General features: G+C 44.5%; 1 protein-coding gene across 1 annotated transcript in view; it reads right to left on the bottom strand.

The window, feature by feature from the left end:
- Positions 1 to 6,992: 6,992 nt before the first annotated feature.
- The window catches only part of GRM2 (glutamate metabotropic receptor 2), an 85,694-nt gene continuing 74,134 nt past the window's right edge, over positions 6,993 to 18,552 (bottom strand). The window contains exons 5-6 of the mRNA XM_080996410.1: positions 11,115 to 11,289; positions 6,993 to 9,198 (exon numbers count right to left, since the gene is read on the bottom strand). Of these exons, the coding sequence (XP_080852536.1) occupies positions 9,125 to 9,198; positions 11,115 to 11,289 (249 nt within the window). The 3' untranslated portion in view covers positions 6,993 to 9,124. The remainder of the gene's footprint in view (positions 9,199 to 11,114; positions 11,290 to 18,552) is intronic.

Here is an 18,552-nt window from a genome sequence, read left to right as displayed (position 1 = left end):
TTTGCGGGAGGTGGCGGAATTCCCCAACCTCCCGCAAAAGCCCACAGGAGCCCCGCGCGACTCCTGCGGGCTTTTCGACCAGGAGGGAGAAGGGACTGAAACGGCCAGTCAGTCCCTTCTCCCTCCTCGGGGAAAAGCCCCCAAGAGCGGCGCGCTCTTTAAAGGGTGCGCGGCTCCTGCAGGCTTTTCTAGGAGGTGGGGGAATTCCCCCCCTCGTAGAAAAGCCAGCAGAAGCCGCGGAGCCCCTTTAAAGAGCACGAGGCTTTTGCGGGCTTTTGCGGGAGGTGGGGGAATTCCCCCATCTCCCCCAAAAGCCCGCAGGAGGGAGAAGGGACTGACTCGGCCAGTCAGTCCCTTCTCCCTCCTTGGGGAAAAGCCCCCAAGAGCCGCTTGCTCTTTAAAGGGTGTGCGGCTCCTGCGGGCTTTTCTAGGAGGTGGGGGAATTCCCCCACCTCCTAGAAAAGCCGCGGAGCCCCTTTAAAGAGCGCGCGGCTTTTGCCTGCTTTTGCGGGAGGTGGGGGAATTCCCCCATCTCCCGCAAAAGCCCAAAGGAGGGTTGGAGAGTAGCGGGAGGGCGTCGCGTGCCTTCCCGCTGCCCCCCATCCTCTGGGGCTGGCGATGGGGGAAGCGCTGCTTTCCCCACCGCCAGCCTCGAAGCCGGGTTGGAGGGTGGCGGCAAGGCGTCGCGCGCCTTCCCGCTGCCCCCCATCCTCTGGGGCTGGCGATGGGGGAAGCGCTGCTTTCCCCACCGCCAGCCTCGAAGCCGGGTTGGAGGGTAGCGGCAAGGCGTCACGCGCCTTCCCGCTGGCTGCCCCCCATCCTCTGGGGCTGGCGATGGGGGAAGCGCTGCTTTCCCCACCGCCAGCCTCGAAGCCGGGTTGGAGGGTAGCGGCAAGGCGTCGCGCGCCTTCCCGCTGCCCCCCATCCTCTGGGGCTGGCGATGGGGGAAGCGCTGCTTTCCCCACCGCCAGCCTCGAAGCCGGGTTGGAGGGTAGCGGCAAGGCGTCGCGCGCCTTCTTGCTGCCCCCCATCCTCTGGGGCTGGCGATGGGGGAAGCGCTGCTTTCCCCCACCACCAGCCTCAAAGAGCAGACTCTCCTGGCTTCAGCGGAAGCAACGCGAAGCCTCCGGAGCGCAGGCTTCGGAGGCTTCGCATTGCTATCGCTGAAGCCGAGGAGTCTGCATTCGCTCCATAGGACGCACACACATTTCCCCTTCATTTTTGGAGGGGAAAAAGTGCGTCCTATGGTCCGAAAAATACGGTAGCTAGAATCTGAGGGCAAGTAAGCAGTTGAAGCTTCTATGGTGGGCTCAGTCAAAGTTGGCCTGCTTGTTTTTGCAACCTCGGCTATCCCAAGTACAAACAAGATGCTCTTGTCACACAAGGCTTCAATAATAAAAAAGCACTTTATTTACATAAATTACAAAAGTCACAAACTTTCCCACAAAAAAATCTACTTTAAACTTTTCCATTTTTTTTAAACAGTATGTATCACAATAACACTTGCGTCTTTAGATAAAATTCACATTCTCCTTACCCCATCCCACATCGAACATTTTGTTGTTGCAACAGCCCTGTCTTCCTCCCCTGAGTGCCTTTACCTTTCACAGTTTCCGATACTAAAGGGATCCCTAACCTCTTATGGGCCTGTTTGCAAACTGATAGAAACTGCTGGGTACAGTATACACCAGGGGTGGCCAACTCCCAAGAGACTGCGATCTACTCAGAGTTAAAAACTGGCAGTGATCTACCCCCTTTTTTAGGGGTTCAGGTCAATGTTGTTGAGCTTTTTTGAGGCAGGAGGAAAACCCTGTTTTTTTGGGGGGGGGTGAAGAGCTAAAATTTTGAGCCTTTTGGGGTGGAGCCAAAGTTGTTGAGCTTCTTTGGGGGGAGCCAGTGATCTACTACAGACATCCAGTGTTCTACCAGTAGATTACGATCTACCTGTTGGACGTGCCTAGTATACACTGTAATCTCTTCACAGACTGCTTCTTACAAGCTTAATTTCAGCAAAGGAAGGGGACCCTTTGTGTGCTGGGAAAAGCCTCATCATGTTGGTGATTCTTGTGGTAAAAATAAAACAATAACCCGAAAAGGTGAACCTTCTATCATTTTGGTCAAAATGTTTCCCTTTCATCTAATGTTTTCTTCCTGAGGTGGCAAAAAAGTAAATAGTATGCAACAAATAAGAAGTTCCGAATGGTGGCTGTAATTCTTACAGGAAGAACAATGTGGGCAGTTAAAGAGCTTAGTCTATCTGGGAATTTGATTGCCACATGCTTGTACTCTCCTTTTGCTTGCTTTTTGGATAGTACTGAAACAAAAAGCAGGGAGAACCAGGTTCATATCCCCACTCAGCCATGGAGCTCTCTAGGCGATCCTGGACCAGCCAATGTTTTTACCTCACAGGCCGATTGCGAGGATAAAAATGGGGAAGAAGGAAGCCCATGTGTACCTCCTGGCAATGCTTAGGAAAATGATGGGATAATAATACAATAAAGAAGCAAGTGTAGCAGTCTGCCTGAAAACAGCTTGTGGTTCTCCAGCGATGCTTTCTGCATGACGCTTCCTTTCTTCTACTATTGTTCTTTGCCACGAAGTGCATTCTTACATATACATTAATAATACAGTTTGAAAATCTTACAATGCACAGACCACTGTTTTAAGACCTTTGAGAGTAGACCAGATCCGATTTTGGCATGTCTTCCCCCTTTATCCAAAGTGGCTTACAGCAATAGACTTCTGTGAATTTCAGATGTAAGACTCACTGCTTAAATAACAACAGTAGAAAGGGTTAGAAGAGAGGAATAGATAGAAGAACCCTACGGGTATATTCTGGAATCTCCAAGCAATGTAGCGCGGGTAGCGCTGTGGGTTAAACCACAGAGCCTAGGACTTGCTGATCAGAAGGTTGGCAGTTCGAATCCCCGCGACGGGGTGAGCTCCAGTTGCTTGGTCCCTGCTACTGCCAACCTAGCAGTTTGAAAGCATGTCAAACTGCAAGTAGATAAATAGGTACCGCTCTGGCAGGAAGGTAAACGGCGTTTCCGTGCACTGCTCTGGTTCGCCAGAAGCGGCTTAGTCATGCTGGCCACATGACCCGGAAGCTGTACACCGGCTCCCTTGGCCAATAAAGCGAGATGAGCGCCGCAACCCCACAGTCGGCCACAACTGGACCTAATGGTCAGGGGTCCCTTTACCTTTACCTTACTTGAGACAAATGTTTCCTGATAAGGCCAGATTGCCTCTGCCAAGTACTAGTGTAGAGCAGTGTTTCACAATGTGCTCCTCCAGATGTTGTTGGACTCCACCTCCTATCGCCCCCTGATCATTGGCCATTCTGGTTGGGCCTGATGGGTGCTGATGAGTCCAGCAACATTTGGAAGGGTAGTTTCAAGTATTTGAGCAGGGCTTCCACATTTTTTGGTGGGAAGGAGGCGTTTCTATTTATAGGCCCCTATTGAGTCTCGTAAACCGTAGTCTCATGTCCAAAATGTAGGGAAAGATTTCCCTTGCATGCAGTAGAGTATCCGCTCAGCATTTGCTGCAGGTCTCAGGTTCTAGGTAGGGACTGGGAACAACCCTGAGAACCACTACCACTCAACATAGGCAATGCTGAGCTAGATGAAGCAATGGTCTGATTCAGTATAAGGCAACTTCCTATGTTCCTATTGGTTTAGAATAATAATTTCTAGGCCATCCATTTTCTGGTTCAGAATTTTGCACACAGATTCAGCCCCAGAAAGTTACTACAATGAGATGTTAAAAAGCAGACCTGATCGATTAAAGAGATATTCATGCAACCCCCCCCCCCCTTTTTAGGAGGGAATGAGGAAATATCTTTCTTCATCTTGCTGCAACAAACAGGGCTATGACATGTAGTGGCACCTTACAACATTTCACACCTGTTGTCAATATGGATGGCACAGGCGAGGCAGGTCCACGGTATAGTGTAGGTGCCTCAAATCATCACTTGCGGAAGAAATCTAGTATAGACATGCCATAGGTCTACTGCTTTATTTTTTAAAAAATAGTGGCACTGACACAACATTTTAAATGGTATTCTATTAATTATGTCTTGCCTATAAAAAAAACAAAACACTTCTACTGCGACTCATTAGAATACATTGCCTGGTTCAAACATTTACATGAATACATAGGAAATACTGCAATTTGCAAATACCTCATAAACACCCAGTTCCCTGTTTTCAGTGTCTTCACAAGTTCGAATAATGTAGTTGCCATTCTACTGATGGCTCCCAGCATGAGTTCACAATGGTAAAGTAACAGAGTGATTTTTAGCTCTGTCTTTGAGTCAGTTTCACAACTATGAACTGGGATTCCAAACAGTATATTAAAAAAAAAAAAACTCCTATCATTTGAAATGTTGATCTTCCTGGGATTGTGAGGTAGCTCCACCTTCCCCCAAAGCTGTAGGGAGAATTGTTCATTCCAGAGGCAAGAGTGAGGCCTGCTGCCTGTGTACAGGGGGAAAACATTGTCCTCCAAGCTTCTTGATTTGTACCAGCTTTGGAAGCTGTATAGAATGATTCTGTATAGTTTTGTTACGAATGGAATTGCTTTAGAGAAGTAAAATTGTGCTTCTGACTTGTTTTGTTTTAGCTTCCCTTTATTGTGAACAACTAAGGCCTTGAAGTGTTCCCCGTATGCCATCCATTTCCTAAGCTATAAAATTTGTCCAGGGGAGGGGGAAGTAAAGATCTGCCATAGCAATTGCATTGTATCTCATCTTAAGAGAGAATTACATGGGTGATTTCATTTCCCTCAGCTGCTAGGAATTCAATCGGCTCACAAAGAGAAACTTCAGCCCAAGTGATTGTCGAGCATCATAGATAAACAGAGGCGTATAACAAAGACTTCACAAAGTTTGGTACTGCTTGATAGACAACTTTACCCATAAGAGAGAACTGGCAGGTGGGGAGAGGCGATGGTTCGGCAGAGCTCCGCTAGTGGCTAAGTGCATCATTTTGCAAAGCTGGAAGGCTTAGACCAGTATTGAGCTTTGGATATGAGACCTACTGGTCCTAAGCATACATATGGAGTGTGTTTTTTTATTCCTAGGAAGAGGTTACATTCCACAGTATATAGTAGGCGTTTCTGGATTTGTGTACGGAATAAAATATAAAGGAATCAAAGTAATTAATGTTGCGTTGATGAGTTCAGTGCAGAGTTGGGAACCTTTTTGTAAATTACTATTTTGCATTTTAGTGGTCCTTGATTAAGACTCCTCATGTATGTCTCAATCGATGTCAATCTACAAACCAGGTTCACTGTGTGAATTGACATTAAAGAAATGGAGGGAGGGTTACTGTTGGTTATATTCTGAAAAACTTGAGAAACTTAATAGCACAACGGAAGTATCATTTGCCTTATTAGCTAACAAAAATGGATGGGACTCGGAACTCAATGTTCTAACGTAAACCCCGTGGTATTCAAAACCAGGCATGTTTGTTGTAAAAAAGTGAAAGATGCGTGCCAAAGTTGCTGCCAGAAGTGGGGTCTCTGACCCTTTAAGGACCACCACCAGAACCTTGGTTTTCACAGAGAAGAAGCCCTGACTAGCTCAGAAATGGGAAGTTGTCTCCTTTCATGAACAAAAGAGGGCTGGTAAGGCCCATTGGCAGTGGTGCAGAGGATTCTTAAATCATGCCCCGCTTGTTCACCGTGCCTCCAGTTTTATCCTGACAGGCTTAGGGAGTCCTCCCAGGCCAAAGGTCCTTCAAAAGCTGGAGTCAGCCTTCAAGTGAATCTCCCCCTCCCCATTTACTTTCCTTTTCTAGAAGTCATGCATGTAGCACTTTTTTCATCCTAACTTTTTAGAGGAGAGGAGAGTTTACACTGCAACTACAGAGTACATAGAAAAAAGAAGTCCATATTTGCAGGGGGCAGTCAAATTTCCCCCTTTTCGCTGTTGGGATGTGCTTCTTGTAAGTAATCATCTGAGCGATGACTGTCTTGGTTTTTGACTCAAGGTCACATTTTTGCCAAACAACTTCCCCTGTGATAGTCTGCTGGGGAATATTTGCTTCAAATCAGCATCGTTTAGAATAAGTAGAAGATCTCTCTGTTGATGACAATGAGATTCAGAAAAGTTTCTGGAACAACACAAAATGGCCTGGTGCCCTGGTTATACTGTGAAATCTGTCTATATTGACTGTACAATTTACTATGACTACTTATAACAGGTTACTGTTAAGCGTAGCTGTCAGGGGTTCAGGAGCAGAGGCAAGGGCAAGGGAGGAAACAGAGAGCGAGGGGGAGGAGGCAGAAGAAAAGATGAGTGATGACGACGACCCGAGATCTCCGAGTCTTTCCAGTGAATCAGAAGATTCACAGAAAGGAGCACCAGTGGCCAGGGCAAGGGGGGAGCCTAGGGGGACACCCCAGGAAGATAGAGCCAGAGGGGACTCAGAGGGGAGCAGTTGTAAATCGGGACCAGCGTCACCGCCAGAGAGCAGGGAAGAGGAAGGGCGCCAGGGATCAAGCGCTGGCAGCTCACAACAGGGGGGAGGGCACGAGTCAGGAGTGGCCACACCTCCATCGGGGAGCGAAGAAACGGTCAGACGGAAGGTGGAAGGTTGGGCGCGCGAGCCAAGTTCAAATGCACAGGAAGGTGGCGCAGTAGGCAGCCCGGAAAGGGAGCCAGGTCCTAAAGCCCGCCGAAAGGAGGGAGAAGAGTCAGGGGGGTCAGCGTCAGCGTCAGAGGAATCCCGGAAGGAAGAGACCCCGGGGGGCAGAGGGACCCAGAGAAGAACAGTCAGGCGGAAAAGGTGGAGCAAGGCTAGGATATTAAGTTGGTGTACAAGGGGCGGAGACTCAGATGAAGCTTCGCCGATCTAACCATGAGACGTAGAGTTGCACGCAGCAGCTTGAGAATGGAAACTGTAACTCAATAAAGACTTTTATTTAATGATCGCTGGCTAGCGTGATCCTCTGTGAGCTAGGATCTGGAAGCAGCTCTGACAGTAGCTAATAACTGACAATGTTATTCAGCACCATATATACTTTGGCCTGAAGTGTTTTCCATTGAAATCTTCCAGTGCTATTTGTAAAGCAAGAGTGTAGGTAATTATGAGCCACTTTCAAGAGCTGTATGACTGGTATTGACAAAGGGAATTTTCCTTCCAGTCTATTCAAGAATATGAGCAATTGTCTATCATACTCCTTATAACACTGAGCAGTTTGGTTACTCCAGTGGCCTAGGCTTGAAGGATAGAACTAAGATGATAAGAAGAGCCTGCTAGATTAGGCCAATGGCCCATATAGCCCAGCATCCTGCTCTCATAACCAACCAGATGCCTATGGGAAGCCCACAAGCAGCACATGAATGCCACAGTACTCTGCCCTCCTGCAACTCTCATCAACAGGTATTCAGAGGCATTTCTCTTTCTAGGTCAAGAGCAGCCTTGTACCAGCTTGGTACCCTCCAAGTTTTGGACGTTCCTGGTCATTTGCCAGATGCTTGTGAATGATGAGCACTGGAGTCCAGAACATCTGAAAGGTACTTGGTTGGGAAAGGCTGCTCTTGACCAGGGCCCTAATATTCTCCAAGTGATCTAGGGAAAAATATGGAGAAACTTGACTCTGGGGACATGCTGGCAAAATGGTGTCTCTCCATTTAGATTCATATAAATAAATCACCTTCCTACACTTCCCATGGCCTTATCACTTGCTGCTTTTTTCGTGAATTCTCATTGCAAGGGAGTCATGGGCAACTTACAACTGCCAGGAGCAGCTCCTCTATGCCTTCCACATGTGCTGTATCAGGACGATTTTGGGCATCACATGGCACAACAGGCTCTCAAACAAAGATGTGCTCTTCCAAGCCCACATTCCCAGCAGGTTTGCACTTCTGTCTTTCGTGACATCTATGCTGGCTTAGCCATGTCCGCAGAATGGAAGCTGGCTCTAGGCACCAGGCCTGTTGGCAGACCAACTCTGCTTTACAAAACTGTCTGCAAATGTGACATAAAGGCTGGCAACATTAACCCCGCCATGTGGGAATCCCTTGCAGACGACCGCAGTGCCTGGAGACACTTGGGATGTGTATCCATAGCAGTGACCAGAGGAGGAATGACTGCTGGGAGGAGAGCAGAGAAAAGAAATTCCATGTTGCACCTGTAGCAGCACAGCTGGACACCTTCACCTGCCCCAGCTGCAACAAAACATGTCTCTCCCATATCGGTCTCTACAGCCACAGCAGCTGCTGTAACCTTCTAACAGTTTGACTTCACCCACAAAGGTGCACTCCTCCATTGTCTCCTGAGACAGATGGATGCCAACCAAGGGATAATACTGGACTCATCTGGGATGTGTGTTTTCTTTGTCTCATCTTGTTTCGTTCTGCAGAGCGGCATATAAGATATAACTCACTATTCTGTTAAAAACCAGGTGTGTGGTTCTATTTCTCTTCTCAGATATTATCACAGGAGCATTTTGTCAATTCATTTCAGGAAGCTTCTCACAGAGATTATACTTGCAAACAGCTGGTAGACATATTACAAATATATGTATGTTTGGAGTCATTGCAAGTATCAGTGTGTGCCACCAGGTTTTTAAATCGTGAGGAGATTCTATCCCATCTTTTCAATCCATAGCACCACGGATTCCTTGGTATTCTTCAGAGTTTTAATACTGATCCTCCCTCTTAACAGCAGAAATATTGTATACGTTGAGGAACAGTTTGAGGGAATGCAGTTTGTTATAAACAACAACAACAACCAACAGCTTCACCGTTCCTTTTCAAGTGTAGACAAGATAAAGGAATATATGTGGATTCTTCATTGTCACCCCAGTAATCTGATCGGGAAGCAGTCTTGTATCCATATCATGAGGGCAACATCATGGGCCTCTTCACAGATACATTCTCAACTGTGCCAAAATTTCCTTGCATCTCTAAACTGGTGCTGGACTTTGGGGGGAAAGGATAATCTCTGTTCTCTTGATTTTTCCTTGGAAAAACTTGTTCAATGGATAGGCATGGGGAACAGGGTTTCTCTCTCTCTTTTTAGGAAACAAGAGGCCCAGTGGGAAAGAAGGCATGTGTTCATAGGGAGCGAGCACAGAGGCAACATACGGTAACTGACAGAGAACACAGAGGCATTCACAAGGATGATGTTGTGGAGTCCACCACTTCACGGCCATTACACACTGTTGGCACAAATTGAGAAGATGACCCTGTGGGGCAGAGAACAGAAGGAGGTTTCAATGAATAGCAGTTTTTAACAATCCTGCACTTACCCAAACACTACCATCTGCAAACCACCACTCCATCTCACCTGGTGGTGCTGAGTTCCCATGCATCATAGCTGAGCTGCCAATCATCTATTTTCAGCCATGTCAAATTCTAGCACATCAGCTCTAACACAATCATTCTGCATCAATACATTTCATTGATATAAACACTGAGTTGATTTGTTTAGAGCTTTTATTTATATACCATGCAATATGCACAGCTCTGTCTTCATCCTTACAAGATAGGTAAAGGACCCCTGGACGGTTAAGCCCAGTCAAAGGCAAGTAAGGGGTGCAGCGCTCATCTCACTTTTCAGGATGAGGGAGCTGCGTTTGTCCGCAGGCAGCTTTTCGGGTCATGTGACCAGCATGACTAAACAGCTTCTGGTGCAACAGAACACCGTGATGTAAGCCAGAGTATGCACACTGCCTGTGGGCTTCTCAGGGCACTGACTGGGCACTGCTGGAGAAAGGAAGCCATCCAATGGTCAGGGATAATGGGAGTTTCCCTCAGATCTGATACAGCAAAGCGCTTCTTATATGACAATCCTGATCACATGTTGTCTCTGTCCAAATGGACACAAGTAGCAAGGGAATGCAAGATGCTGTTTGTCACCACATTTTCTTCTTAACATACTGCCACTGAGAAGTAGCAGATCTAGCAATAACACACCCTTTTGTTAGGACTTGGACACAGCTAAGAAAAGTTATTATTAGGAGTGTTTTATTCTTCCCAGAGGAGGGGATTCGCCACACTCTATGGCCTGTTTTGGATTATCATTCTAGGCTTCTGGAAACCATTGCCTTAGGAACCCAACAATGGGTGCCAGGATCAAGTCGTCTTCCCTTCCTCTCACATGCCAACCTTGGTGTGGAGGTTTTGGCTTGTTTTAAGCTGGAGTTCCTCATCACATCTGAACCAGGAAACCAGGAAAACAAGCCAAAGCCAAACCGGTTTCCTGCTTTTGAAACCGAGTTGTAATGGCTGAACTGCAAGCCCCGTGACATTTCTACCCAAGTGTACCTTTACAGGGGAACAGGGAATAAATGGTCTGTGTCATTAATAGAAATTTGTTCTTGGCTTATCTATACTGTTTGCTTACTGCAAAGTATAACATGCACAATACTGATTAGCAAAACCAAGCTGTCTTTGTAGCCATGTGCTTGACCATTAACACACACAATTTTATACCTGTGTCAAAATCAGTACCCTTAGATTTGTACGTTTCACTCCCTCAGATTATTTTGTTTGTCACCAGGTGTTTCCAGATTAGGGTGGGAGGAGCTTAATTTGCAAATGGATAGTTGGCAATAGGTTTGTTCATTTGCTTGTCAGATTTTCCCTGGAAAGGGTAGATCCAGATTAAATGGTGTGGGGGTGGGCATGTGGGCAATTCAACAAACTTGCATGCATAGGAGGAGCTCCAATCCTACAATAAAGACCCATCTCGAAGCACCCACCTTCATGGATGAATTACTGTGTTAGACTCTCATGGAAAATGGTGTATTTGCATAGAAGCAGTGGATCAGCTGCAGAACATGGTAGACTTGGAACAGACAAGGTGGAGTATTTCATCACAAAACACAACTGGGGGTGTTATTCATTTTTATTCTTATGCTATGTATTTTATGTTTTTATGTTGTAAACTACCGTGTGATATCTGGATGAAAGGCAGTATATAAATTTAATAAATAAAAAATAGCTTATAAAATTTATCACCACTGTGTGGCAATGGGAAGTAGCTTAGATGTTGTAAATAAGGATTAAACAAATTCATGAATCCATCAATCGCTATTAGGCCCTGATGAGCCATTCAGAATGCAGAGAACAGTACCTAGGGGAATCCTATGTTACTCACCATGCGAGTGGCTGGAGCTTGCAGCAGTCACACTAAAACGGTTGGTGGAAACACGATGGCTGGCGACATTCTTCTGGGGCTGGAAGAGGATGATATGTAACTTGGGAGTAAAGAGGCAACCAAGGACCACTGTGCCACTGAGGCTAACAGAGATGCACATGGTGGTGGTCTGGACCTGTGTAGAGGAAAAGGAAGAAAGAAAAACAGGGCATCAATCTGTATGGTCAGAAAAGTAAGTGTGGTGTTTACATGTGTCCCTACTTATGTACCCCCGCATATAGGAACTACCCAAGTACACACTTCCAACTGGCAGAGAAATAGGCAAGTACCATTTGATTCTAGACTAGAAGAAGCATGATCTTCACTCAATAAATATTCACAAATTGTATAAGCCTATGCAATACACTCTGAGGAGTTCTTCATTCTCTCCTACAATCTCCATTCTCTTGTTTTCCTAAGGGTATGTGCATTTCTGAAGGTTTCTTTCAACGTTTGGCTTCTTTGGCATGTGGGCAAAAGTCATACATTACGAATCCAACATATTCACAGTGCTGGTCGCTTAACTTTAAAAAAGGACATGGGGGAAATTAAAAGGGCAACCCAATCACATTCTTGAAAATAAAACAAATGAAAAAAGTTGTTTCTGCCTAGGACTGGACATGTATTGGGTCCCTTGTCAGCAGTTCTGTGCAGCACCTTCAAGACTAACTGATTTAAGCTGCTGTCTTATAGGTGCTTACCAGGTGATGGAGCAAACCCCATGAAATTCAGTCGGGCTAACTTCTGAGTAGAAATGTGTAGGAGTGTACAGTTATAAAACTATGCTTGTCCATATAAAGTTAAAGGTAAAGGTACCCCTGACCATTAGGTCCTGTCGCGGACGGCTCTGGGGTTGCGCGCTCATCTCACTCTATAGTCCAAGGGAGCCGGCATTTGTCCACAGACAGTTTTTCTGGGTCATGTGGCCAGCATGACTAAGTCGCTACTGGCGAACCAGAGCAGTTCACGAAATCGCCGTTTACCTTCCCACCAGAGTGGTACCTATTTATCTACTTGTACTTGATGTGCTTTTGAATTGCTAGGTTGGCAGGAGCTGGGACCGAACAACGGGAGCTCACCCTGTCGCAGGGATTCGAACTGCCAACCTTCCGATCGGCAAGCCCTAGGTTCTGTGGTTTAGACCACAGCGCCACCCGCGTCTCCCATATAAGGTTATGTCACACTAAACAAGTTAGTTAGTTGTCAGTGTAGCCTGAAGGAATAGGAGTGCAGCCCATGAAATCCTGAAACATATCCTTCAGGAATGCAATCCGATAGATCAGAATTAAGCCTCATTGAATTAAGTGGAAGTCATGTATTAGTATATATCTGATGGTTTCAGCTGTAGGTTTATGTCCCTGCATATATTTTAAGTCTTGCTCTCTCATTTCTTATTGTGGTTCTCTCCACTTATCTGTCTGTATCTTATCACAAATATGTGGACAACCAGCTTTATCATTTCTTCCTGTGAATGTAGGAGTCACATGCCACCCTTGGTCTGGCTCAATTTAGTTTTTGTTTGTGTCATGAAGTTCTATTTTGTTATTTGGGTTACATGGATATTTATTTTATTTTATTTTTTAAATCAACTTTAAAATGTATTACTATAGCTCCCTTGTTGCAATCTAGTTCTACATACACTAACTCATTGGCTTCCATAAGGTGCGGAAGAAGTTGAAATTCCCTGCCTTTGGATTGCTAAGAAACAAGCATGCTATCTTCCGATAAAATTAATATACTTCTGCAGTTTTTGCACTCAGTACATTCCTCATACTGATGGAAGACAACTCCCATGGCATATAAATGGATTTAATATAACAAATGAGAAATATGAATTGAAAGTTATTATCACAAAGGCTCAGGAACTGTCAAGAGATTCAGCTGATTTCATGAACATATACATATGTATTTCTTAAAGAAAACGAATCCTTCAACAGATTAAGGAATTACCAAGATGAGTGTGTAGAAAGAGAAAGCAAGTCTCTGACAGAAAGCTAATAATGTCAACTACCAGTTGGTTCCTCTCCTGAGACACATCAACACACTCTCTAAAGTCACAGGAGCATGTGATTTTCCAATCACAGGATGACATCTACTATTATTCCCTGATGCTTCCAGCAATAGCAATTGTCCTATCATTTTTGTGGTTCCTTAGATGGTGGCTTTTCACAACTTAAGCTTGTGGAGGGCAGTGGGGGTGACTATTGTAGAGTTTTCATAATCATAAATGCAGTTATCATACTAACATAGCAATAGGTTGCTGATGTCATGTCATGGGCCTGAATATATATATATATATATATATATATATATATATATATATATATATAAACACTTATTGAAAACTCCCTAGGGCTTCTAGCCTCAGATGATTTGCACAGCAGAGTCAGTAATTAAATCAACAGAGTCCCTGCCTTGACCTCCAGCTCCACTGAGGACTACTCAATGGCTGAGTTCGCATCAAGCATCTATAGATATAGATAATCAGTATCTTATCTTTAACATATGCACCTGAGGAATTGTTCTATGTAACTCAACATTCTCATCTATAGTAGCTGATGCAGCTGGAAGAGGGGCCACAGCATCTGGTTTACATGCTGAAGGACTCAGGTTCAATCCCTGATGGCTCCAGGTAGGGCTAGGATTGTCCCATGTGAAATACCAGAGAGCTGCTGAGTGGAGTTCTGCTCACAGAATTCTGCCACAAGAGTTGGGGAAGAAGGGGGATTTTCACTGTCTACAGGGCTCCTTTGCCAAAGGGTCAGATTTATGCATTTATTTGAGCAGCAGCTAGGAGAACTCTGCTCTTGGGTAGAAAAATACGGACAGATTGTTTCAAACACGTGCTTGGAGCAAAGCTTAAAACGCCCTTTCTCGTAGATTACATGACAATAAGAGAGAGGAAACAGAAAGAGAAGACTTCACTTCCTCCCTAGTTGGAGGAAAGGGGACATATCCTAGCTGAATCTATGAATCTAACTCTGTGATCTTAACCCCTTCATGCACTAACTAGCACTCATGCATAGTTACGTTTGACTGCAATTTCCCACAATGAGAACAGTGAAGACAAAGGAACAATCTCCCTAACAAAACAAATGGATGTGCCAACGGAGAAAGCGTCCACACCCCATATTCTGTGTGCCCCCTATTTCCCCCAGGAAAGTAGCTACGGGGTAAGTACGTTGTTTCTTTAAGATTTGCTGAGTATACATAATTGATAGAGTGACTGGGGCAACCCAGATAGATGGGCGGGGTAATAATAATAATAATAATAATAATAATAATAATAATAAATGTCTTAGCTGAGATTGGCTCAGTTATCTGGCAAAGGAGTAGAAGCATACTTTTTAGTGATAGCTTCCCAGAGCACAGCACATGTTAGCTTTACAAGTTAATAAATATTACTACTTTTCTAAAAAATAGTTAATTCTGTTTTAGGAAAACAACACCATACTAATTTAAATGCATATTTGCCATTCCCAGCTTATGCAAAGCAAATACTTCTTTGCATTTGACTATCTGGTAACTTAATACAAGATGTAAAGTAAGAAGCAGCCCTTAATCCCTCCACAAGTCCAGGGGTAGTTTTAATTGTACAGTTGCTATGAAACCACTCTTACAAGTTTCTATGAAAGTGGGTTTGACATGTCATTGATTTGACCCTCTAGCAAAACTCTGATGAAACATTTCCTCTTGCTTTGGAGCCTTCTGAGACCAGGTATTTGGCAGGCTTAGTGAAATTTTCATTCTAATTTCCTGCCTGTGGGAAGTCCTTTAGTCTGACCCCACCTGGGAAGATGAGAGAAATTCTGTTTTCCTCTGTCACCACCTCAAGCTCAGGAAGTGGAGACCCAGCAATGCAATATCAAGACAGTCAGTCTCTTGCCACTACTAGGTCTTAGCAGTTTGCTGGACTAGTAGGGTTAAAACTTAACAACAAGCTTCCTGGGCTGCAAATGTACAACATTCAAGTTCAGGCTCAAACCTTGCAAACAGTTGTTGCACACCTAATTTCTCCTGTGAATTTATTTGTTGATTAATATGTGATACATCCTTGGTCTCACTATTACATGACTGGATCCCCTCATCTAATTGTGACTTGAAGCTATTTTTATTGATCATAGCTTAGTCATTATTTATTGTAATTGTTAAGAGTGAATTTCTGTTTAATTATTATTTGCTGGTGTCTTGAGAGTTAATTGCATTGTGTACTATTATATTATAATAGATTATTGAATATTAGTTTATTTGATATAAGATGATTATTTTAAAGTTATGTTTTATTATGATGTTTTGGACAGATTATTATAAGGTGTATGTTTTTGTTGTTGTTGTTGTTGCTGCTGCTGTAAACTGCCTTGTGCATAGAAATATAGAAAGGCGGTATACAAATTAAAAGTGGAATACAGAAGTCTCTTACCCCTCCACCCCAATTTGCCTTTTGACTTGCAATTATATGCACTGAATGACCCATGTCGTTCTCCCAGATGAGTCTACCTCACAGGGTTGTTGTGAGGATAAAATGGGGAGGTTGAGAACCATGCATGCCGCGTTGAGTTCCTTGCAGAAAAGATGGGATGAACATACTGTAAATGTTTTTTTAAAAAATTGCTGCCTTGTCTTATTAAACACCTTTGTGTTTAGAAACTTCTCCTTGAGTTCGTCTAGTTTCAGAGTTTGGGATGGATATTGGAACAACATACATATTGTGCAAAGTGTTGATGAAACCGGGGTCCTACATTATTTAGAGATGGTCAAACGTGCAGCACAACAGAGAGGGGTCCAAAGTGGGACAGCTAATGGCAGTCTTAGAGTATACATCCAAGCTTTTACTGGGCCAGCCCTACCATTAGGTTGCGTGAGATGCAACCTCAGGCAGATTTGAGGTGTCATGAAAGCACAGAAGATGGTTATTTAATTTATTGTTGCATTCTTACTGCCATGGATTGGGAGGAGGGACTTTTGCCTCAGGGATGTTCTGCCTTGGGTACCACAGGAACTTCCCAGCCTTGGGCTTTCTTCACAGTGACTTTGATGGGGAGGGGGCATTCGCTGCTCTGCCTCAGGCAGCAAAATGTCTTGCACCAGCCCTGAGCATGCTTGGGTGCTATGCTGGGTTCTAATAAGCAGTTGGGGAGAGATGTGCAGGGAGATGGAGGACAGCAGCGATGTTTTATAAAAGCTTTTATAGTTTTGTACTAGTTTCTAAAATAATTCTGGGAGTCGAGGGCACAGAGGACCCTGTCACTCAGCACTTCAGAAGGTAGCTGCATAGCAGGATTTTTCCATTAGCCTAATCAAATTACAAACTCAAGTTCCCACATTTCATGCAGGCAAGGTCCCTGCTTCCGGGTGGCTTTAATGGAGCTGTGCTATTCAGCACCCATGAATAGCACACAGGTACTCTTTACAGAAATCAGAAAGCTCTAATAAGGTGCCTTTTGGGCCAAGTTTCTTACAGGCATCGTTCCAAAGTTTCTCACAGCATCATATTAACAAACTCCCTGAAGACTCTGCAAGCTTCTCAGAAATGCCAAGTGCATTTAACCAAAGACCTTATGGAACAGGTGCCTGCTACCAGTGCCAGATTTTAGTATCTATCCCTATACCAGTGACCCACCTCTACAGAAGATGGAACCCAGCTTAAATTGGGATGTTGCCGTAGGATGGGTTAAACCAGAAGTGGGCAATAGGTACATTTCAGGCTAGTGGTGGATCTGTGGGTTAGCTCAGTTCTGATACTGAAAGTGGAAACAAATTCATGGTCTGAGCCATGTGCTCAGAGCACCCTGTTCCTTAATGATCAGAATTAATTATCTTAATTCCACCACCATGCATCTCTATTTTGCATGCAACTTCAGCTGGTGAACCTTGAAGCTGCAGGAAAAGAATAAAGTCAATCCCAGAAGCCTGCCTGCCCATCCCTGGGTTAAACGGCCAACACCTTTGAAGGGGCTTCATGATGGAGGTTTGTTTGAATGTTGGGCGTATTAATCTAGTGTTCCCAATACCCACCAGTCAAGCAGACTAGCAAGGCCCGTGACTTTGGCAATAGTCCAAAGGAGTGACTATCACAACAAATTCCTGCACCTCTTTTTCAGATACCTCATCTTTTCCAGTGAAATTGCCCTAAAATAAAACCAGTTGGGGGAAGCTGCAAGGAAGCGTTAACCTAACTCCCTGCCCAACAAGTAGATCAAACACCACAATCCCTATTTTATGAAGGATGATGTCCCCCAAGGCCACAACAGAGATTGCTTAGCTTTCATATCCAGAAGAACCATATTATAATTATTAAAGATTATTGCAGTATTAACAATTAAAACTGTTTTCTGCTTTGATATTGAAAACGAACCTCTGTATGGTCTGCATAGCACATTGATGGCCACTGGGGGCTGCTGTTTCTCTAGCGAAACACACCAAAGGCAGGGCCGCACTAAGGCCCAGGGAGACTGATGCAGTAGGAATGGAGAGTTGGAAATATTGTACTCATTTTAAAAATTACCTTAAGGTCCAGAAAGTAATTATTTCCTCGTCCCTAATTACCCAGTTGCAGATAATCATTGATGTTCATTGCTAGCAATGCACATTCTTCTACGATTCTTGAAAAATTATGCAACTTGCTATTTTTGACACAATCTGTTGAGTTTTCTTTAAGCAACTGCACATTTGTGGGGGTGGAATGGGCCCCACAGTCCCACATAATAGCTGAATTGCTGTGTCTTCATTACGACAGTAGCATGCTTACAAACATTCAGTTCTTTTCAACACAAGTCACCTCTAAGTGCATTGGCCAAATCTCTGGCAATTCTCCAATGTGTGTCCAGATTCCAACTGCCTCCAATATTTTCTGATCAAGTTTTTTTCAGAGATATGGTGAGCTGGGATCAGGATATGAAATGGAATACTCAGAAATTCAACACAACCAGATCACTGAAAATGGCAGCTATCCCTCACTGAAGAATTATTATGTAAACTGATTCTCTCTAAATTGCTTTCCAGCTCATCAGTCTACAACTTAAGAAATGAAGAAATGCTCGTTTGTTGCGCACTATCAATATATCTTCCTTCAAGGTTTTGTTTCTGTTTTGGCTCCAGATCTGTCCAAGGGACTTTCCCACCAGATGAAGCAGGGGCAGCAATTTTCACAGATTCCTCCTCCTCCCTGTTGCCCCACAAAATTCTGCTTCAGAGGGTTCTGGGGCTGAGATTCACCCAACAAGTCATTGTGCAAGTGATTCCTTTTGTGCAGTGGGACTCCCTCCCCACCCTCCTCCCCGTGTACCTCTCCTGAAATTGACTCAGGGGAGGAGAACTCCCAAAACAGTGGGGGAGGGGGGAGAGGAGAGGAGGAGGGGTGTTCTTTCTGCCAAGCTGTAATGTTTGTGCTGACTTTGAT

The sequence above is a fragment of the Podarcis pityusensis genome (genome assembly GCF_964106645.2).
Source record: "Podarcis pityusensis genome assembly, chromosome: 2".
NCBI lineage: Eukaryota > Metazoa > Chordata > Lepidosauria > Squamata > Lacertidae > Podarcis > Podarcis pityusensis.
Note: the sequence above shows the minus strand (reverse complement) of the source record. Positions and strands in the feature narration are given on the sequence as shown.